General features: G+C 38.1%; 1 protein-coding gene, 1 long non-coding RNA gene and 2 pseudogenes across 2 annotated transcripts; 3 read left to right on the top strand and 1 right to left on the bottom strand.

The window, feature by feature from the left end:
* Positions 1-4484: 4484 nt before the first annotated feature.
* Positions 4485-6703, top strand: LOC149495689 (uncharacterized). Its single transcript, XR_016321386.1, has 3 exons — positions 4485-5005; positions 5710-5775; positions 6488-6703. It is a non-coding gene; the product is annotated as an uncharacterized LOC149495689 (long non-coding RNA).
* Positions 6704-10763: 4060 nt separating this feature from the next.
* Positions 10764-12222, top strand: LOC149495688 (uncharacterized; annotated as a pseudogene).
* A 63-nt stretch (positions 12223-12285) lies between these two features.
* Positions 12286-14320, top strand: LOC149495687 (uncharacterized). The gene is made up of 2 exons (XM_089722471.1): positions 12286-13396; positions 13435-14320. Exons 1-2 carry the CDS (start codon positions 12286-12288, stop codon positions 14214-14216), a joined length of 1893 nt encoding a protein of 630 aa, XP_089578597.1. The 3' UTR covers positions 14217-14320.
* A 4353-nt stretch (positions 14321-18673) lies between these two features.
* On the bottom strand, positions 18674-22475 carry LOC149495686 (uncharacterized; annotated as a pseudogene).
* Positions 22476-22773: the final 298 nt, after the last annotated feature.

Raw genomic sequence — 22773 nt, 5'->3', positions numbered from 1 at the left:
CTAGTAAGCCCATAATGTGATTATAATTTATTGTGAATAGGCCCCAGGTTATATATTATGTGTTAATCGAGATTGGGCCATATGTTTGTATAGAGGCTTACTGTTTTGATGAAATTGAGACAGATTGAATAATTTAGGCTTACTACGGGCCTCGGGGGCCTTAAGCTTACCTGGGCCCTAGTGCCGGTCCGGCCCACGGAAACGGGTCGTGACAAAGGTGGTATCAGAGCATAAGTTTATAAGTTTAGATGTAACTGCGGAGTAATTCCTGTCATGTCTTGACATTGTCCTCCTTGCTTTTCCCTTCAGCGTTGTTCGCAACCAGACTAAAGTCAAGTTGTTTAATGATTAAAATTTGCATCCTTGTTCGTTAGAGATGTGATTTAGTTAATGATGCTAGGAGACGGTTTAAACAAAAATCCTTCTATGGAATAAATAATAGTCATATATAATTTAAGTATGTAAGAAGATAAGTTGCATATGAGTAATAAATTGAAGTCAAATACTGTAAGTGTACTATTTTATTTAATATGTGTTGAATGTAGAATACATATATAAAAAAAAAAAGATGCATGAGTGCGTGTATATGTGTGCCTGCAGAATTGAGAATTAGTTGCTAGTTTTATTTAATAAGAGAACTAAACGATTCGGATTTGAGGACATTAGAATATATTTAATTGGTGCCTTGAATTAATATATGTATTTGGTGACATTTACATGATGTTGGTTGGTGGAATTTATTATAGTTATTGGGGTAAATATTTTCTGGATGGAATAATTACATTAATTAGTATAAGTACATAACTGATTTTTTTATAAGATTTAAATATTGAAGGATTTGGTGTGATTTGCTATAATAATTGGAGATGAGTATTTTTCATAAAGAATAATATTGGTGGAATTATTATACCAAGTGATTTTTAATTATGAGAAGTAATTACTGCTTGGTGGAGTAAAGTGTATTGTAGCATTCATCAACTATTCCTTTTCAAGTGTATGAATATAGGGAATCATATAAATTATTGTGGTTATAAGAAACGTAAATTGTGATCCGTAGTAAGAGACAAATTACTCTACTCTGTATGCATTTAGTAATGGATATTGTGTGGATTGTGGCATCTTATGGTTTAATATGGTACAAGTAAGAATTAAATCTAATGGTATTTAGCTTTTGATATTTAAAATAATTGTTGCACACTCGATGGTATGTGAATTACAATCAATGATTTTGTTTAATGGGAGATTCTATGATCTGAGGACTCCATAAGGGAATTAAGGTACTTACGTTATGTAAATATTGGGCTATGATGATTAAGAGCATTGGTGAATGACATCGGATATGGAGAGATAATTGTCCAATTATTTAATTGATATAATACTAGTAAATTAGATAAGTAAGGATGGATCTAGTCCTGTTATTGTATGGATATTAAGAAAAGAATCAATTGTAGAAACGTGAAGAGTATGAATTAATGTGAGTTAAATGAGGATAGTCAGTAATTAGAGGTTTAATAAATTAGGGATTATGGGTAACAAGATTCGATGAAAATAAAAATAATGATACATCAGCGGATTTAAGATAAAGACCTCTATATTTTGGGATTTCATGAGTGTAGAAAAATTGTGGTTTACAGTCATGAAAGAGTTATGGATCCATGTGTGATATAATTAAGATCTTAGTACATGTAGAATGTTTAATAAGCCAGACTAAGCTTATGGACCAAGTATAATAAAATAAAAGTAAAAGATAGCAAAGGAAATTAGTGGTTTTGGGATTGAAATGCTATTATATTCGATGATAATTATATTAGGAAAATTATAGCTTGAATATAATTTGAATATAAAGAACAGAGGAGAATAATGTTTGTATAATTAAACAGTTTCTTGTTATCTCTTGGAGTATAGAGAGAATGTGAATGTTAAGAAATTAAATGATCATGAATAGTAATTTTATGATGTAATTAAATTAAGATCTAAAAAAAAAAAAAAAAAAAAAAAAAAAAAAAAAAAAAAGAAGAAGAAGAGTTGTGAAAGTTCAAAAGATGCTTTAGAATAAGTAATTAAGAATAGGTAGTTAGACAAAAAGAAGTGAAATATTATTAAAAGTAGAAAGATGGAACATGTATACTATTGAAGGTAGGGAAATGGCTTTTAGGTTTAAAATAGTCATCACTATCGGTGATAATTCTAATAGAATATTAAATAAATAATTGATAATGTTATAAACCAACCTTTTGAGTTGAGTTAATCGGGTCCTTGCAAGGTGAGTTTTGAGAACTTTGTGGTTCATATATAGTAAATTCATATTCTAAAAAGAGATCAAAGGTAGGAAGTTATTGAATGTCTGGTGGTATACAAATAGATAATGATTTAAGGATTGTAATCTCGATGATGAAAGAACTTAGTACTTATATTCAGAAAGATAGACTTTCTACTCGAGAGAGAGATAAGAAAATTTTGACTTATGTAATTTGATAGCATCTAGTTGGGAAATAGTAATGATTGGGAATAAGAGTTGATAAAAGATCATGGGGGTTTAGCTTGAGATGACAACGAATGTGAATAAATTTAATCTCTTGACGTAAAGCAATTAAAATAAGGAAATTCTATTAATTAGTGCAACTTTTGCAAGTTACTTGTTTTATTGGATAAAGAAGGAAAATTATATTTATGTCCTTAGTAGAACGTAAAGGTAATTAGAGTATTTTCATTTATTAGTAAGCTAGCTGGGTTTTAATTTACTATTTATTTTGGATATTGAAAATTTGTGCAAGAATAAACAAGTGAACTTGAGATAGTTTTAACAACTTTGGTGAGGAGAATACATGCTAGTATTTGAAGACTGAAAAGATAAACTATAGAACTGTTGGATGTGATTACGGGATGGTTTAAGATTATATTTTAATTATATTGGAATGCCAACTCATGGATGTCGATTAGATCATTAATCAATTTAAATTGCTCATGGTTCGATTGAGGTACCGTTTAGAGCGAAAATTATTAATGCATAATGTGGAGTCAATGTAAAGTTATTCCGAATTCCTTAGCAATTGAGAGAAATTATGATTGAATGAATAGAATTGTGTTATAAATGGCAGTTTGCGACTTATCTTATTGTTTAAGGGAAGATTTAAATAGTTAGGTCCATTCGAGAACTGGTACATTGTAACTCTGATGTTGAAGGATTCAATAAGTTGTTAACCTTGTTTAGGGTAAAGAATGTAGAGAGAACATAATTAAGGTTGAGGATATTCTTAGATCGTATAAGGTATAAATTGTACAAATCTTGGAGATGATAGACTTGGAGAAAAGGAATAACTCAATGATATTATTATCTGAATATTCATAGGCATTCATGAGATTAAGAATAAACATAAGACAAAGGACATAGTCTAATCAGGAGTTGAATTATGGGTTTAACATTCTTGATCTCTTACTTAGCTAGAGAAATGTCATGATTTTGTTTGAAATAAGCTTGTAGTAGTGGCAAGAATTTGTTCTCTTTAATTGGAAATGATCAAATAGTACTTAATAGCAGAATTTGATAAGAATCGAAAACTTTCTTGAATTGGCAGCAATCATCTTACTTAATTATGAACAACGTCAATGATTATGAGGGCAAATATATGGAATTGGAGTTGATGGAAAATGGATGAGTCAGCATGTAGGTTTTGAATTTTAAAATAAGGAGTCCAAATTGAGATAGTAGTAAATTTGATTGAATATGCGGATTCTTATATAAGTAAGGTTAAATACTTGGTTTGTGTATGAGTTTCTTATGGAGCGATGATCTTTGCCTATGATAGCTAGTGAGAGAATAAATGACGATACATCAATGTAAGGACACATGATTTAGAGCTAATGAGATTAATAACCCTTACTTAAGCAGAGGTTATAAGTGATTAAAATTCTTACGTGTAAAGGTGAATACTAGTGTCGAATCTGTACTTTAGGTAATGAATATTTGACTTGACTTGACGACTTATAGATATAGTACAACTCAAGTTTAAATTAACTATGGTAATAAGGTAGGTAACTTTGGGGCTAGATTCATCTCATAATCATCCTACCCTCCCTATAAATTGAATTTTCTTCCCATTGGTTTGTCTTCATAATTTAATAAAAATTAATTCTACTGGTCTGACTAACGAACTTAAAAATATTTATCTCATCTTCTTGATTCATCCTTCTATCTGCTCAACAGCATTATGTGAGAAGTACAGCCACCATTGTCGTAAACAATTGTTGCATCCTAGTTTCTTGTTATTTTCAAAATTCGAGGACGAATTTTTTTTAAGGGGGGGAGACTGAAATAACCCGAATTTTTATTTTCAAAATTTTTCCAATTAGATTTAATGAACCGACAGCCTGGAAATTAACATTAATATTTTAGTGCAACTACTATGAGAAACCGAACCAAAAACCGATTGAAAAATTTGAAAACCAGTTAAAAATCGATGATTTGGGCCGAATCGAACCGGTTCGACCCAAACCATCTAGAAAATTCTCTTTTTCTTTTATCTCCAACGCTAAACTCACTCCCCCTCACCAGCGCACCTCCACTCCATCGCCACTGTCACCACAGCGCCACCGCCACTCCTCCCTCTTCTTCTTCTTTTTCTTCTCCTTCTTCTTCTTCTTCTCCTTCTTCTTCTTTCCTTTCTTCCTTTTTCTTTCTTTTTCTTTCCTTGTGCCTGCGTTCTTGGCGAGACAGAGGCAACGCAGCAGAGCCGCGCGCCACTGCCACTCGGCCACCGCCCCTACTGCAGCTCGGCAACGCAGCAGCTCCTCGTCTCCTCGGCCAGATCGCGTTGCTGTTCCTCTGTCGCGCCTACAGCAGCAGCACAGCCTTGTCAAGCCGTCGCTGCCACTACAGATCGGGCCTCCGCCGGCGTCACAGCAGCTCTGCCGTCTTTCCAGCACGCCGATCGGTCGTCTCCACCTCTCTCCGCCACTGCCAGTCGAGTTCGACCACCGGCAGTTACTGCTTTTTAACCCGACACGCGTAAGAATTTTCGATCTAGCAATAATTAATTAATTAACGTTAATTTAGTTAATGTTATTTAGTTAATGTTATTAGTAGTTAATTAATTAACATTAATTGTGTTAATGTTAATGTTATTTAGATAATGAAATATTAGTTAATTAAATTAGTATTAGATATTAATGTTAGATAATGAAATTAATCTTATTATTTGTAGTTAATTCAATTTGGTAAATGTGAGTAGTTAATAGCTTTATAATTTTATTGTTGATTTAATTAAGGTAGCTTAGATATAATGTTATTGTAATGTATAAATTGGATTGTGTGGTGATGTTGAGATTAAGGAGGATGGGAAACTGTTGTTTGATTAATTGCCCGACGGATGGGCCGTATGGATTGAATATTTGTGAAATTGTTGATATTTTAACAGGTAGATAGTCCAATTTTTAGGGGAGATGCTGCCGAAATTTCGGTAGAAAAATAAAATAAATTCGGTATAAAAAAAAATAAATAAATAAAATAAATTTCGGTAGGAAATAAAATAGAAGTCAAAAGAAAATAAAGAAAATAGTGTTCGGTAGAAAAATAAATTTATTATAGAAAATAAATTAAATCTCGAGATTAAATTACGTAGAAGAGTTAGAATATAAAATAAAAATTTTAGAGTGGTAAAGAAATATTTTGTCTGATAGAATTATTTTCTGCTGTGTCCTTCTTTTTCTTAGATCGCCCGGGTCCATCTAGTGCTCCTCCAGGACAACATCGAAGCTAGAATTTCGCTCTCCATCACTGTGAGTAATAATAAATAATGCATGTCAACACTGCATTTGCATAACATTACATTTTTATATATTTACATATTGCATTTTCTCAAATATATTATGTTATGATCACTATAATTATACTTATGCATAATTGTGCATTTGGATGAAATTGGTGTATTAGGATAAATGAATTGTTTGATTATTTGTGCTGTGTATATACTATGCTCTGTTTGTGTGGAGTTAGGATGAAGTGGGTCACCCTGGGTTTGTGAGGACGGTCGATAAATATGGATCCTGATGAACTGATGAAATTGGACCGTCGGCCGGGTAAATGGGAGATCGGCGCCCCCGTGTGCACCTGATGAATTGATGAAATGATGTTGATGAGATGGAAAAGAAAAGAGAGAATGTAAAATAAAATATTGAGAGGACTGGTCAAGTGAGGATTAGACCGGTCGGCCAGATATGGGGGATTGGCTCCCCGGGTGCACATGTTTGAGAGGATGGGCTGTTTGAGAGGACGGCTCGTCGGGGGTTTAGGTGACGCCACTGACTAATTTCCACGTGATGTGATTATTTGAAGGTGATATTGTTTGTGGGTGCTGATGTAATGTCATATGATTGACTGTTGTGTGTTCATTCAGTATACTAGGGTGCATTTTGCTTGACTGTATGTGGTGTGTATTATTTATTATTATTCACTGAGTTGCAAAACTCACCCCCCCAACAAACCTCCCAGGTACTAGGAAGCAGCTGATTCGACTGAAGCTCTGCAATCTTCTCCGCAGAGTTACAAATGTAAACTTTATATTCATGTTATTTAATTTTGGATGTATAAATTATTCCGTTATCAGATTATTTTTAGACTCCGCAGTTATAGGGTTGTGTATTAATATTGGACTTATTGTTAGCACTACACTATAAATTAAATGTTAGGTAATTAGCTGCAGGTGAACTAGTAAGCCCATAATGTGATTATAATTTATTGTGAATAGGCCCCAGGTTATATATTATGTGTTAATCGAGATTGGGCCATATGTTTGTATAGAGGCTTACTGTTTTGATGAAATTGAGACAGATTGAATAATTTAGGCTTACTACGGGCCTCGGGGGCCTTAAGCTTACCTGGGCCCTAGTGCCGGTCCGGCCCACGGAAACGGGTCGTGACAATTTATAAATATACAATTTATAATAATTAATCGGCGCATCGCACTTGGTTATATACTCAGTTATTTTATCTAAGGAAATGAGAAAAAATTGTTCATGGACTATTAGAAATAGTTTCGGTTATTGCCAATGGGAGTAAAAGAATTATCAAAATACTTCAACATATTTTATAATGATAATATATTACAGTATAATATAATATAATGTTGCTTTTATCTAATTTATATCTACAAAATCAAACATAGGAGCATAAATAAGTCAAGTATAGCTCAAACCAGTTAGACTCGAAACTCAATGAGCTTGAAAATTTTTAGACTCGAGTTTGACTTGAGTTTGACTGGAGTCTCGAGTTTGACCAGAGTCTCGAGTTTAACTCGAGATTCGAGCACGTTTAAAATCATATATATATATATATATATATATATATATATATATATATATATATATATATATATATATATATATATATATATATATATATATATATAAGCTCGATAAGATTTAGTGAGCTTTACGAGCTGAACATCATTAGACTCGAGTTCATTTCAAACCGAGAGCCAACAGCTTCTGAACCTATACCTATGTAAAAAAAGTGATGGAACAGATAGTAAAATATGCAAAAGCTATTTTGAATAGATATAGTTTTTTCAATAATTATAAATAGTTGGATATTTAATTATTTTAGAGGTTATTTGAGTTGCATGTAAAATTATTTGTGGGTGAGGTGTATCTTGTAAAAAGTAGGCCATGCCAACATAAGGGTACGTGATTTTGATAATAGAAGAGACAGGAGAAACTGGTTTCGAGACTCTTAACAGGAAATTAGGGATAAGATTGGTTTTTCTTTGATGTGTTGGACCTCAAAATCATAGCGGGAAAATCATTCTTTTAATCTGAGTAACTGTTTATCTGGAAGGTGCTTGCCTTTGAAATCAAGAATTTTTGGAAAGGAGGAATTGTCCAAGTGAACAAGAAAATGGCGGGAAGCCAAGAAGAACTCACATTTCTGAATCCCATATTTCACAGCAAGGATTTCTTTAAAGTTGGAATGATAATGGAGTTCAGAGTCTTTAAATTTACCAGAGGCAAATTTACAGAGGGATTCTTTTTCATTTTTGCATTGAATGAGAATTGCACCCCATGCTAGGTCACTAGCATCAGTTTGAAGGATAAGCTGGGCATCATGAGAAGGAATAGTTAAGGAGGGAGTCTTTTGGGCCAGGTCTTTGCGTGTTTGGACAGCTTTGGTATGTTCATAGGTCCAAGGAGGAGGGTTCTTTTTGAGTAAAGAGAATAAGGGCTTGGTGTATGTTGCGGCCTGTGGAATAAAGTTTCGAATGTAATTGATAAATCCAAGGAATTGTTGGACTTGAGCTTTGGTGAGATTAGAGTCTGGAAAATGGGCTGATTCTTGGGCCAGATGTGGACCTGGTTGGTATTCACCATCTTTAATGTGAAGTCCAAGGAAATCAAATTTTGGGTTACCAATGATAGACTTCTTTTCAGAAAGCATGACTCCATAAGAGTGAACCAGAGAATGGAACTGAATCAGAAGATCTTCATGAGCCTTTGCAGTCTCGGAGAACAAAAAGATATCATCAATGTAGATGATACAACTATGCAGCAAAGGTTCAAAAATTCTGATCATAGCCTGTTGGAAGATGGCAGGAGCCGTATTAAGACCAAAAGGCATGACAGTCCATTGATATTGAGCATTAGGAATGCAGAAAGCAGTTTTGTATCTATCTTCAGGGCGAATTCCCAGTTGCCAGAATCCAGATTTAAGATCAAACTTAGAAAAGATCTTAGCATTCTGAAGATGAACCAAGAGGGAGGAAATCTTAGGGATAGGATACTTGTCATCAGCAAGGAAATGATTCAGTGGTTTATAGTCAATCATAAGTCTCTTTTTTCCTCGAATTTGTTCAGTGCGCTTATTCTCATAAAAAGCTTGACATGCCCATGGAGATTGAGTTGGTTCAATTAGACCTTGTTGGAGAAGTTCTTGACCTTCAGCTCTGGCCAGAGCTAAGACAGAGGGAGACATACAAGGGTGACTAGCTTTAGTGGGGTTGATGTCCTCATTGAGTTTGAAAGGAAGAGAGACAAAGAAATTAGGATTTTTGTACAGAGGAGAAGGATGGGTGAAGGTGAGATGAGACGTTGCCCAACATGGAGAAAATAATTCTTTAATGTGAGCAAAATCTAGGGGAACAACAACAATAGAGAACTGGTTGGGATTGTTGGTGTAAGGTTAAAATTCTCTTTTATAGTTGATGCCAGAGGGAAGGATTTGAAGGTTTTGAGCCAACTGATAAACATCAAAGCCAATAAGTAGATCACGGCCAAAGAGGTACGAGCCAATATGTGTCCATATGATACAGTCAGGAAAGAATTGAAGACCAATTCTTTTCCTTGTGACCATCGTAGTTTGAAACTTTTTCCCATCAACAGTTGAGAAATGGAGAATTTTCTTTTTCCAAAAGTGAGCAGGAAGAACATCAGGATTAAGCATAGTACAATGAGAACCCGTGTCAAAGAGTGCAGTAACAGCAACAGGTTTCTCATATTTGTCAGGGAGCACATGCATAGAAATTAAAGGAACAGGGTGGGATAATTGAACAGAGCTGACTTCAGCAGAAGAAGGAGGATCTTCTTCAGGTGAAGGTAAGGAAGGGAAAATGATTGCAGAGGAGTCTGAGAGAGAGGGCGAAGATACAGGTGTAGGAATTTTACATGGTGAAGATATGTGAGGAAAACAGTAAGAGATTTCTGTGAAATATAGATTAGCAAACACATCAGGACTTGGAGGGAGTGGCGATGACAGACAAGAAATAAAGTCTGGCGATTCAGGGCAAATAAGGTCTAGTGGTTCTTGTTTTACAGTGCTCAGAGGGCCAATAGTGAGGAAGGGAGTAGCATCATCGGAATCAGTGTCGGAGGTGAAGTCAGAATCTGAATAAGGCAGAGCAACGAGAGTTGCCGGAGAAGCTGATTCTTCTTCAGTAAAAAGGGATTCTAGATCATGATCGGAATCATAATCTGGACAAGACACTTTAATTTGGTGAAGAAGAGCAATAGTCTGTTTGGGCTTTTTAGGACACTTGCGAGCATAATTTCCCTTTTTGCCACAGATATAACATATGTCAGACTTTCGGCGAGAACCAGCGCATTTTTCTGAAGCGGTGCTTCTTGCGAGGGAAGAACATGGATTTCTTGGAGTGTTTAGAATGCTTGGAGTGCTTTGAGCGGTGAGGATGACATTGACAAGAAGTATCTTTACACTTGGTCTGGAAAGGATAAGAACGAGTAGATTTTAATAACGTATCGCCTTTTGCAATTTTCTTGAACAGGAGTTATTGTTCACACATACGGTCAACAGCTGTCAAAGTAAACTGCCAAATTTCACCAAGTTTGATGTGACTGAGAATTCGTCCTTGACACATACGTTGTACTTCAGGTTGAATGAGTTGGGGGAGAGAGGCAATAAATGTGAGCTTTAAATTATCATCTTTAAAGCAACCAATCTCATGATAAAGGTGATTTATTCGTTGATAATGTCTTTCTAGATCACGGAACTTAAGCGAGCAACACTTCCGTTCAAAGAACTCTTGTTTCCGTTGTTGGAAGATTAACTAATAATTTTTGAGAAATTGAGTATGAATGGTGACAAGAGCGGCACTGATACTTTCTTCAGCAAGAGACTTCTTTTGTTCATATTCGGAAAGACCACTAAAGAACCATTCTCTGAGGGACCCAGTAAAGCGGGAAGAGAACTCAGCAAGAACCTTTTTCAGACTTGATGTGGGATAGTCATTTGAGTATCAAGCCAGGCATTAAACTCGAGAATGCGGCTGTGCCATTTACTGGGAGGAATATCATCAAAAGTAAGCCAAGGGCCTGATGTAGGGCGAGAAGGAGTCGGCATATCAGAAGGAAGAATTGTTATTACCCTCAATGCTGGTAGCATGCTGTAATTGGTACTGTTGCTACTACCCTCAATGCTGGTAGCGTAGTCCTCACTTTCTTCCCCAATTTCAACATGTCTCTTGAAGATCCACACTTGAGTACAGCTTTGAAAGTTCGAGTTCAAATCACAGGTGCTGAACAAGTTCCTGAAACTATTTCAGCCACTTTACACCACCAATTTGTCTACAGACTCCAAGACCATGCCATTAACCTGCAGACACCTGGCATCTCACACAGTGATGCTTTGTACATATTTACTGATGGAGGTCCCACTCCTACTATTGTTCAAACTCCTAAGCAACTGCCTAGAGAGGAGCTTGAGAAGCTCATTCCCTCCGCCTGGATCGCAAATTATGAAAAGCTCCACCAACTTCCTCAACCTGTTCAACAATAGGATCCCATCTTTGTTCGCCAACTAGATAAATCCGTCAGGATTTCATTTCTCCCATCCAGTTCAGAACCCAGGCATTCCATCTCCATGATTCAACCAGTTAAGAGGAAACCTCTTAAACATGCTCCCGTCCATAGTTTTGCCCATACTGGTAAAGAAATCTATGTTGCTAAGAATGATGGTCACTTCCTTTGGGATGCTGATCCCCACATGTGTGACCCTGACTATTCTTGTAATTATGAAGATGATGGTTGGCTTGAAGATGCCACAGTTACCATCACCAAGTTAGAATCTCAACCTCTTCGCCGGAAGACTCCATCCTGCCGCCGTTTTACTCGGAAGCGTCCTTTTGATGATGATGATGATGCTCCTCCTCCATGGGTTGGAATTCCTAAGAATAAAAATAAACCCATGACTGAAGATGAATATCTCAAACGTTGTTTTGAGATTCTTGCTGAAGAAGGACTCCTCCAATATCCTCCACCTCCTACTATTTGCTCCTGCTCTTTAGAAGCATATCAGACTCCTCCTACTCCTACAGCTCCCCTGGCTTGTTGCATGATGCATCCAGAAGACTTTCCTCCCCTTGAAACTATCCATGATTCCACTGCAAGAGTAACAGCTAGCCCTTATGTACAACAAACTGTCATCCACTCTAGTGGCAACCTTCAGCCATTATCCCCTTCTGAAGAAGTCCTCAACTGGCAGACTTCTAATGCTGTTGTCCAAAATCAATATCTTAAGAATATTGATGGCAAACTTAATCAAGCTTTGAAGAAAAATGATCACTTGACTAGTTTTAAATTCCTTGTTTTTCTCTCTTCAAGAGTACTTGGGGGTTAAAGGGATTGACGGGTACTTCCGTGATTGCATGCTTTTCGCTAGATTTCCTTGTTGATTTGCAAGAGTACTTGTTAATTGGCTAGGGTCGTATTACCTGGTATTAGAGCCTGAGGCTGGAAACCACTTACCTACAGTAACTATTGGAAGAAGGAGAACCCTCGTGCATCATGGAAACTGTTACAAATAATCTGATCGTCCAAACCTCTTCGCTTCAGCTCCCTCCTACATATAAACAGTATCTTACAGATAAAATAGACAATCTAGTTGAAATCTACCATATCCCTGAATCTACTCAAATCCAAAATTCCTTTGTACCTATCCTTAACCATTATGCTGTGTTCAAACGTAGTCCGTCTCTGTCTCGTCAACTCCGTCAAATTATTAGCCGTCCTTCTATCAATATTAAGGAGTATGTTCAATCCTCATCCCTTTATCAGTGTGTTTTGTCCTCTACCCCTGCAGAACAATATGTCACTTTGGAGACCCCTGAACAGTTTATTACCCAGTGGAAAGGACAAAAGTATACTCATCTCCACTTTGGGGCAATCCGTTTAGTCCTTTCCTACCATGGTCGCCAAGGCTTACCTGTTATTGCCTGTCTGTCCCTTCTAGATACTCGCTATCTACAGTATGAGCATGCTGTAATTGGTACTGTTGCTACTAGCCTCAACGCTGGTAGCGTAGTCCTCACTTTCCTCCCCAATTTCAACATGTCTCTTGAAGATCCACACTTGGGTACAGCCTTGAAAGTTCAAGTTCAAATCACAGGTGCTGAACAAGTTCCTGAAACTATTTCAGCCACTTTACACCACCAAATTGTCTACAGACTCCAAGACCATGCCATTAACCTACAGACACCTGGCATCTCACACAGTGATGCTTTGTACATCTTTGCTGATGGAGGTCCCACTCCTATTATTGTTCAAACTCCTAGGCAACTGCCTAGAGAAGAGCTTGAGAAGCTCATTCCCTCTACCTGGATCATAAATTATGAAAAGCTCCACCAACTTCCTCAACCTATTCAACAACAGGATCCCATCTTTGTTCGCCAACTGGATAAATCCGTCAGGATTTCATTTCTCCCATCCAGTTCAGAACCCCGGCATTCCATCTCCATGATTCAACCAGCTAAGAGCAAACCTCTTAAACATGCTCCCATCCATAGCTTTGCCCATACTGGTAAAGAAATCTATGCTGCCAAGAATGATAGTCACTTCCTTTGGGATGCTGATCCCCACATGTGTGACCCTGACTGTTCCTGTAAATCTGCAGATGATGGTTGACTTGAAGATGTACAGTTACCATCACCAAGCTAGATTCTCAACCTCTTCGCCGGAAGACTCAATCCTGCCGCCCTTCTACTCAGAATCGTCCTTTTGATGATGATGATGCTCCTCCTCCTCCATGGGTTGGAATTCCTAAGAATAAAAATAAACCCATGACTGAAGATGAATATCTCAAACGTTGTTTTGAGATTCTTGCTGAAGAAGGACTCCTCCAATATCCTCCACCTCCTACTATTTGCTTCTGCTCTTTAGAAGCATATCAGACTCCTTCTACTCCTACAGCTCCCCTGGCTTGTTGCATGATGCATCCAGAAGACTTTCCTCCCCTTGAAACTATCCATGATTCCACTGCAAGAGTAACAGCCAGCCCTTATGTACGACAAACTGTCATCCACTCTAATGGCAACCTTCAGCCATTATCCCCTTCTAAAGAAGTCCTCAACTGGCAGACTTCTAATGCTGTTGTCCAAAATCAATATCTTAAGAATATTGATGTCAAACTTAATCAAGCTTTGAAGAAAAATGATCACTTGACTTCTACTGTGTCTTCCTTCTGTCAAGAAGCTCAGCAGATGCATTCTGATCTTGTACAGAAGATCTCCAAGCTTGATAAAGAACTCAACTTTCTCATAGAGACCAATCCTTCTTCTCCTCTTTTTTATGAGAAAGAAAAAGAAATTCGCCAGCTCCGTCGCCAAGTTGAACAAATTGAAAAAGATAAAATCTTACAATCTCCTGCCTCTCCACCTTCTCTTCCTTTTCCCTATACACTTCCTTCGCCTCTTTTTAGGGCATGCTCATACTGTAGATAGCGAGTATCTAGAAGGGATAGACGGGCAGTAACAGGTAAGCCTTGGCGACCATGGTAGGAAAGGACTAAACGGATTGCCCTAAAGTGGAGATGAGTATACTTTTGTCTTTTCCACTGGTAATAAACTGTTAAGGGATCTCCAAAGTGACATATTGTTCTGCAAGGGTAGAGGACAAAACACACAGAGAAAGGGATGAGGATTGAACATACTCCTTAATATTGAAAGAAGGACGACTAATAATTTGATGGAATTGACGAGACAAAGATGGACTACGTTTGAACACAGCATAAAGGTTAAGGATAGGTAGAAGGGAATTTTGGATTTGAGCATATTCAGGGATATGGGAGATTTCAACTAGATTGTCTATTTTATCTGTAAGATACTGTTTACATGTAGGAGGGAGCTGAAGCGAAGAGGTTTGGACGATCGGATTATTTGTAACGGTTTTCATGATGCACGAGGATTCTCCTTCTTCCAATAGTTATTGTAGCTAAGTGGTTTTCAGCCTCAGGCTCTGATACCAGGGAACCGAGAGCTGTCCACCCTGCCTGTGATGCTGTTTAGACGTTCGCAACCGTACAGCCACACAAGCCATCCATGGCGACAAACGGCCGTTCAAGGTCTTTAGAACACTGAACCAGCATAACAGGTAGGGGGAACAGATCGGAGACAGGGGATCATAGCAAAAGGGAAAACTACTTAAGCACAGCAACTATTTTCAAAAAGGAGAAGAGAGAGGATTTAGAAAGCCATAGAGAGAAAACACACTAGAGATTTTATTAATGAGAGTATTCGATGATCTTACAATGGAGAGAGCTTACATATTTATAGGCAAAGAGCCTTATCCTAACAATCCAAGGAAGAAATAGGAACAATCCATGTGGCATCCTTATCTTATCTTATTTGAAGTAATCAAACTAGCCAATGGTAGGAGACCATGTGGCGATCTTATCTCCTAAGCTAATAATACAAAGGAATCTTATCCTAGACATAATAATGTGGGAGGGCCCACGATAGAAACACATACGTTATTACAACACATTATTACATAAGGACAAAAGGGAAAAGATAAACACATCACCATAATTACAACAAGACAATTAGAGAGAAGAAAGCTTTGTTGTTTAGCACCAACCACTTTTGTTGATGGGTTCATGCTTTGAATAGTCTTTATCTGAGTCATCAGTGTCAGTGTCATAGTAGGATCGCCGTGGACGTTTAGCTTTATCATAGTTCTAAATGGCATCAGGGTCAAAACCAGGAACATCAGGGTTACTAGAGGATGGGGATGGCTCCAAGAATGTGTATAAACGTGGCGATCGTCTAGGGAGTAATTCATTATGCTGTTGGGATGTCTTTGGAGATTCTGGAGTTTGTGAATCTTGGAATTCTGAGCCAAGGGGTCCTGTGGGTCCCAGCTGTGAGGGTCCAGATGTACAATCTGCATAGGAAAATAGTCTCCTGGGATCTGTATCTCTTCGGTGCATGCTAACCATGGGAATGTACAGGTTTGTTGAATTATTAAGTGCGTTTCCATGTATTAACAATGCATGTTTGATGTCCAGAGAAGATTCTTCAAAGCGACAGGGTAGATTTTTCCAATGTGTCACGGTAGTAATAACAGTGCCAATGGGGTCATATTATCAGCGAAGAAACATGATTGCTATGTATTATTTTGCTTTATTAAAAATCAGGATGAGGAAACAGGTTATCTTGATGAATCCAAGCTTTGAGCCTATACTGCCATGAGGAAATGTTTTCAAACAGTTGGAAAAATTGCCAAGCAGGATGAAGATGGTTTTCTTCCCTATGTAAAAACCAAAGGGTTTGGAGGAGAGGAATTTCTACAGGAAGATGGTAGAGGGTGGTCAGACACCAGAGATACCAGAATTCCTAGTTTGTGTGTGGAAATGATTCATTGATAGTGGGGAACAATCTCCAAGGAAATGGAGAGGAGAAATCATTTGGATGTGGAAGTACTTGGGGATAAAGTTCAATTATTTTTCTGTAAATCCACATGTCACGTTCTTGAGATGAGAGGCCTTGAGGCATTTGTGGGTGAGGTGTATCTTGTAAAAAGTAGGCCATGCCAACATAAGGGTACGTGATTTTGATAATAGAAGAGACAGGGGAAACTGGTTTCGAGACTCTTGACAGGAAATTAGGGATAAGATTGGTTTTTCTTTGATGTGTTGGACCTCAAAATCATAGCGGGAAAACCATTCTTTTAATCTGAGTAATTGTTTATCTAGAAGGTGCTTGCCTTTGAAATGAAGGATTTTAAGAAATGCTGAGTTGCCAAGGCGAACAATAAAATGGCGGGAAGCCAAGAAGAACTCACATTTCTAAATCCCATATTTCAGAGCAAGGATTTCCTTAAAGTTGGAATGATAATGGAGTTCAGAAGCTTTAAATTTACCAGAGGCAAATTTACAGAGGGATTCTTTTCCATTTTTGCACTGAATAAGAATTACACCCCATGCTAGGTCACTAGCATCAATTTGAAAGATAAGTTGGGCATCATCAGAAGGAATAGTTAAGGAGGGAGTCTTTTGGGCCAGGTCTTCGAGTGTTTGGACAGCTTTCATATGTTCATGGGTCCAAGGAGGAGAGTTCTTTTTGAGTAAAGAGGATAAGGGCTTGGTGTATGTTGCGGCCTGTGGAATAAAGTCTCGGATGTAATTGATAAATCCAAGGAATTGTTAGACTTCGACTTGGTGAGATTAGAGTCTGGAAAGTGGGCCAATTCTTGGGCCAAATGTGGACCTGGTTGGTATTCACCATCTATAATGTAAAGTCCAAGGAAATCAATTTCTGGTTTACCAATGATAGACTTCTTTTCAGAAAGCATGACTCCATAAAAGTGAACCAGAGAATGAAAACTGAATCAGAAGATCTTCATGAGCCTTTGCAGTCTCGGAGAATAAAAGGATATCATCAATTTAGATGATACAACTATGCAGCAAAGGTTCAAAAATTCTGATCATAGCCAGTTGGAAGATGGAAGGAGCCGTTTTAAGACCAAAAGGCATGATAGTCCATTGATACTGAGCATCAGGAATGCAGAAAGCAGTTTTGTATCTATCTTCAGGGTGAATTCCTAATTGCCAGAATCCAAATTTAAGATCAAACTTAGAAAAGAACTTAGCATTCTAAAGATGAACCAAGAGGGAGGAAATCTTATGGATAGGAAACTTGTCATCAGCAAGGAAATGATTCAGTGGCTTATAGTCAATCACAAGTCTCTTTTTTCCTCGAATTTGATCTGTGCGCTTATTCACATAAAAAGCTTGACATGTCCATGGAGATTGAGTTAGTTCAATGAGACTTTGTTGGAGAAGTTCTTGACATTCAGCTCTGGCTAGAGCTAAGTCAGAGGGAGACACACAAGGGTGACTAGCTTTAGTGGGGTTGATGTCCTCATTGAGTTTGAAAGGAAGAGAGACAAAGAAATCAGGATTTTTGTACGGAGAAGAAGGATGGGTGAAGGTGAGATGAGACGTTGCCCAACATGGAGAAAATAATTCTTTAATGTGAGCAAAATCTAGGGGAACAACAGCAATAGAGAACTGATTGAGACTTTTGGTGTAAGGTTTAAATTCTCTTTTATATTTGATGCCAGAGGGAAGGATTTGAAGGTTTTGAGCCAAGTGATAAACATCAAAGCCAATAAGTAAATCACGGCCAAAGAGGTACGAACCAATGACATGTGTCCATATGATACAGTCAGGAAAGAATTGAAGACCAATTCTTTTCCTTGTGACCATCGTAGTTTGAAACTTTTTCCCATCAACAGCCGAGAAATGGAGAATTTTCTTTTTCCAAAAGTGAGCAGGAAGAACATCAGGATTAATCATAGTACAATGAGAACCCGTGTCAAAGAGTGCAGTAACAGTGACAGGTTTCTCATATTTTTCAGGGAGCACATGCATAGAAATTAAAGGAACAGGGTGGGATAATTGAACAGAGCTGACTTCAGGAGAAGAAGGAGGATCTTCTTCAGGTGAAGGTAAGGAAGGGAAAATGATTGCAGAGGAGTCTGAGAGAGAGGGGGAAGATACAGGTGTAGGAATTTTATATGGTGAAGATATGTGAGGAAAATAGTAAGAGATTTCTGCAAAAGATAGATCAGCAAACACATCAGGACTTAGAGGGAGTGACGATAACGGACAAGAAATAAAGTTTGGCGATTCAGGGCAAATAAGGTCTGGTGGTTCTTGTTTTACAATGCTCAGAGGGCCAATAGTGAGAATGGGAGCAGCATCATCGAAATCAGTGTCGAAGGTGGAGTCAGAATCTGAATAAGGCAGAGCAAAGAGAGTTGCCGGAGAAGCTGTTTCTTCTTCAGAAAAAAGGGATTCTAGATCATGATCGGAATCATAATCTGGATAGGACACTTTAAGTTGGTGAAGAAGAGCAATAGTCTGTTTGGGCCTTTTAGGACACTTGCGAGCATAATGTCCCTTTTTGCCACAGATATAACATCTGTTAGACTTTCAACGAGACTTAGGCTTCCTTTTGAACCAGCGCATTTTTCTGAAGTGGTGCTTCTTGCGAGGGAAGAACATGGATTTCTTGGAGTGTTTAGAATGCTTGGAGTGCTTTGAGCGGTGAGGATGACATTAACAAGAAGTATCTTTACACTTGGTCTGGAAAGGATGAGAACAAGCAGACTTTAACAACGTATCGCCTTTTGCAATTTTCTTGAACAGGTGTTGTTTTTCACATACGGTCAACAGCTGTCAAAGTAAATTGCCAAATTTCACCAAGTTTGATGTGACTGAGATCTCGTCCTTGACACATACGTTGTATTTCAGGTTGAATGAGTTAGGGGAGAGAGGCAATAAATGTGAGCTTTAAATTATCATTTTTAAAGCCACCAATCTCATGATAAAGGTGATTCATTCATTGATAATGTCTTTCTAGATCACAGAACTTAAGCGAGCAACACTTCCGTTTAACGAACTCTTGTTTCCGTTGTTGGAAGATTAACTGATAATTTTCGAGAAATTGAGTATGAATGGTGACAAGAGCGGCACTGATACTTTCTTCAGTAAGAAACTTCTTTTGTTCATATTCGGAAAGAGCACTAAAGAACCATTCTTTGAGGGACCCAGTAAAGCGGGAAGAGAACTCAACAAGAACCTTTTTCAGACTTGCATGTGGGATAGTCATTTGAGTATCAAGCCAGGCATTGAACTCAAGAATGCGGTTGCGCCATTTACTGGGAGGAATAGCATCAAAAGTAAACCAAGGGCCTAATGTAGGGCGAGAAGGAGTCGGCAAATCAGAAGGAAGAGTTGTTGAAGCATCATCAAATGGATCATCAGGATGTTTGACTTTTGGTTCAGTTGGTGGTGGTTCATTCATAAGAACCTGTGGAAGAGTGAGGGAAACGGAAGAAGAGGAGGATGTAGTGGAGAAAGACTCTTCAACATCACTCGTAGAACCAAAGGCTGGGGTTGCCATAAACTATCGAAAGGCAGGACCTTTATCTTTGGATTCTGTTGGGGGAACATAACTAGTTTGAGAGGAAGAAGTAGAAGGTAAAGAGGAAGAGGACGGTTGCCTGCGAGGTTTGGGAGGCTCTCTAGGTATTAAATCAGAGATTGATGGGAACATTTTTGTTGGAGCTGCAAAGGTAGTAAAAAGAGGCGAAGGAAGTGTATAGAGGAAAAGGAAGAGAAGGTGGAGAGGTAGGAGACTGTAAGATTTTATCTTTTTCAATTTGTTCAACTTGGCGATGGAGCTGGCGAATTTCTTTTTCTTTCTCATAAAAAAGAGGAGAAGAAGGATTGGTCTCTATGAGAAAGTTGAGTTCTTTATCAAGCTTGGAGATCTTCTGTACAAGATCAGAATGCATCTACTGAGCTTCATGACGGAAGGGAGACACAGTAAAAGTCAAGTGATCATTTTTCTTCAAAGCTTGATTAAGTTTGCCATAAATATTCTTAAGATATTGATTTTGGACAACAGCATTAGAAGTTTGCCAGTTGAGGACTTCTTCAGAAGGGGATAATGGCTGAAGGTTGCCATTAGAGTGAATGACAGTTTATCGTAGATAAAGGCTGGTTGTTACTCTTGCAGTGGAATCACGGATAGTTTCAAGTGGAGGAAAGTCTTTTGGATGCATCATGCAATAAGCCAAGGGAGCTGTAGGAGTAGAAGGAGTCTGATATGCTTCTAAAGAGCAGGAGCAAATAGTAGGAGGTGGAGGACATTGGAGGAGTCCTTCAGCAAGAATCTCAAAACAACGTTTGAGATATTCATCTTCAGTCATGGGTTTATTTTTATTCTTAGGAATTCAAACCTATGAAGGAGGAGCATCATCATCATCATCAAAAGGACGCTTCCGAGTAGAAGGGCAACAGGATTGAGTCTTCCGACGAAGAGGTTGAGAATCTATCTTGGTGATGGTAACTGTGGCATCTTCAAGCCAACCATCATCTTCATATTTACAGGAACAGTCAGGGTCACACATGTGGAGATCAGCATCCCAAAGGAAGTGACCATCATTCTTGGCAGCATAGATTTCTTTACCAGTATGGGCAAAACTATGGATGGGAGCATGTTTAAGAGGTTTGCTCTTAATTGGTTGAATCATGGAGATGGAATACCAAGGTTCTGAACTGGATGGGAGAAATGAAATCCTGACGGATTTATCCAGGTGGCGAATAAAGATGGGATCCTGTTATTGAACAGGTTGAGGAAGTTGGTGCAGCTTTTCATAATTTGAGATCCAGGCAAAGGGAATGAGCTTCTCAAGCTCTTCTCTAGGCAGTTGCCTAAGAGTTTGAACAATAGTAGGAGTGGGACCTCCATCAGCAAAGATGTACAAAGCATCACTATATGAGATGCCAAGTGTCTACAGATTAATGGCATGGTCTTGGAGTCTGTAGACAATTTGGTGGTGTAAAGTGGCTAAAATAGTTTCAGGAACTTGTTCAGCACCTGTGATTTGAACTTGAACTTTCAAGGCTGTACTCAAATGTGGATCTTCAAAAGACATGTTGAAATTGGGGAAGAAAGTGAGGACTACGCTACCAGCGTTGAGGCTAGTAGCAACAGTACCAATTACAGCGTGCTCATACTGCAGATAGCGAGTATCTAGAAGGGACAGATGGGCAGTAATAGGTAAGCCTTGGCGACCATGGTAAGAAAGGACTAAACGGATTGCTCCAAAGTAGAGATGAGTATACTTTTGCTTTTTCCATTGGGCAATAAACTGTTCAGGGATCTCCAGAGTGACATATTGTTCTGCAGGGGTAGAGGACAAAACACACTGAGACAGGGATGAGGATTGAACATACTCCTTAATATTGACAGAGGGACGGCTAATAATTTGACGAAGTTGACGAGATAGAGACAGACTACGTTTAAAGACAGCATAAGGGTTGAATATAGGTACAAGGGAATTTTGGATTTGAGCAGATTCAGGGATATGGGAGATTTCAACTAGATTGTCTATTTTATCTGTAAGATACTATTTACATGTAGGAGGGAGCTAAAGCTAAGAGGTTTGTATGATCGGATTATTTCTAACAGTTTCCATGATGCGAGAGGGCTCTCCTTCTTCCAATAGGTACTGTAGCTAAGTGGTTTTCAGCCTCAAGCTCTGATACCAGGGAACCGAGAGCTATCCACCCTGCCTGTGATGCTGTTCAGACGTTCACAACCGTACAGCCACACAACCCATCCATGGCGACAAACGGCCGTTCAAGGTCTTTAGAACATTGAACCAGCATAACAGGTAGGGGGAATAGATCGGAGACAAGGGATCATAGCAAAAGGGAAAACTACTTAAGCACAGCAACTATTTTCAGAAAGGAGAAAGTTGAGCTCCTTATCAAGCTGAGAGATCTTCTGTACAAGATCAGAATGCATCTGCTGAGCTTCTTGACGGAAGGAAGACACAATAAAAGTCAAGTGATCACTTTTCTTCAAAGCTTGATTAAATTTACCATCAATATTCTTAAGATATTGATTTTGGACAACAACATTAGAAGTCTGCCAGTTGAGGACTTCTTCAGAAGGGGATAATGGCTGAAGGTTACCATTAGAGTGGATGACAGTTTGTCATACATAAGGGCTGGTTGTTACTCTTGCAGTGGAATCACGAATAGTTTCAAGTGGAGAAAGACTCTTTAACATCACTTGTAGAACCAGAGGCTGGAGTTGCTGTTCTTTATTGCTTTTGGTATATTATGTTAGCTAATTGTAAAGGACCCAAAATGAGGGAAGGGTAGATTGTCTTTTAGGTTATGGTTTGTAATCTTTTCTCCTCCCCCCTTCTTATGGATCATTTATTTTTATATCAATATATGAGATTATTTGCATGTTTGATATTTCTTTAAAAATTGCATTAAAACCATTTTTGCATCTCAATTTAAGTCAATTCTATTATTAATCATAGTGAATTGAAGGACAACAAGAAGGCCGGTTTAACCGGACGATTTGAGTACCTAACACCTTCCCAATATCGTACCTAACTCCCTTACCTAGTTTCTAGTTTAAAAACTGAGTTAATCAATTCCTAAGAATCAATTAATTCAAAAAT

This window comes from Jatropha curcas, chromosome 6 (assembly GCF_041381405.1).
Source record: "Jatropha curcas cultivar XTBG-Jc1 chromosome 6, XTBG_Jcur_1.0, whole genome shotgun sequence".
NCBI classification, from domain to species: Eukaryota; Viridiplantae; Streptophyta; class Magnoliopsida; order Malpighiales; family Euphorbiaceae; genus Jatropha; species Jatropha curcas.
Note: the sequence above shows the minus strand (reverse complement) of the source record. Positions and strands in the feature narration are given on the sequence as shown.

Coding starts and splice junctions, on each gene's coding strand:
- LOC149495687 (XM_089722471.1), top strand. CDS start 12,286: ATGGAAACTGTTACAAATAATCTGATCGTCCAAACCTCTTCGCTTCAG. Junction 13,397..13,434: donor CTGTAAATCTGCAGATGATG/GTTGACTTGAAG, acceptor TCACCAAGCTAG/ATTCTCAACCTCTTCGCCGG.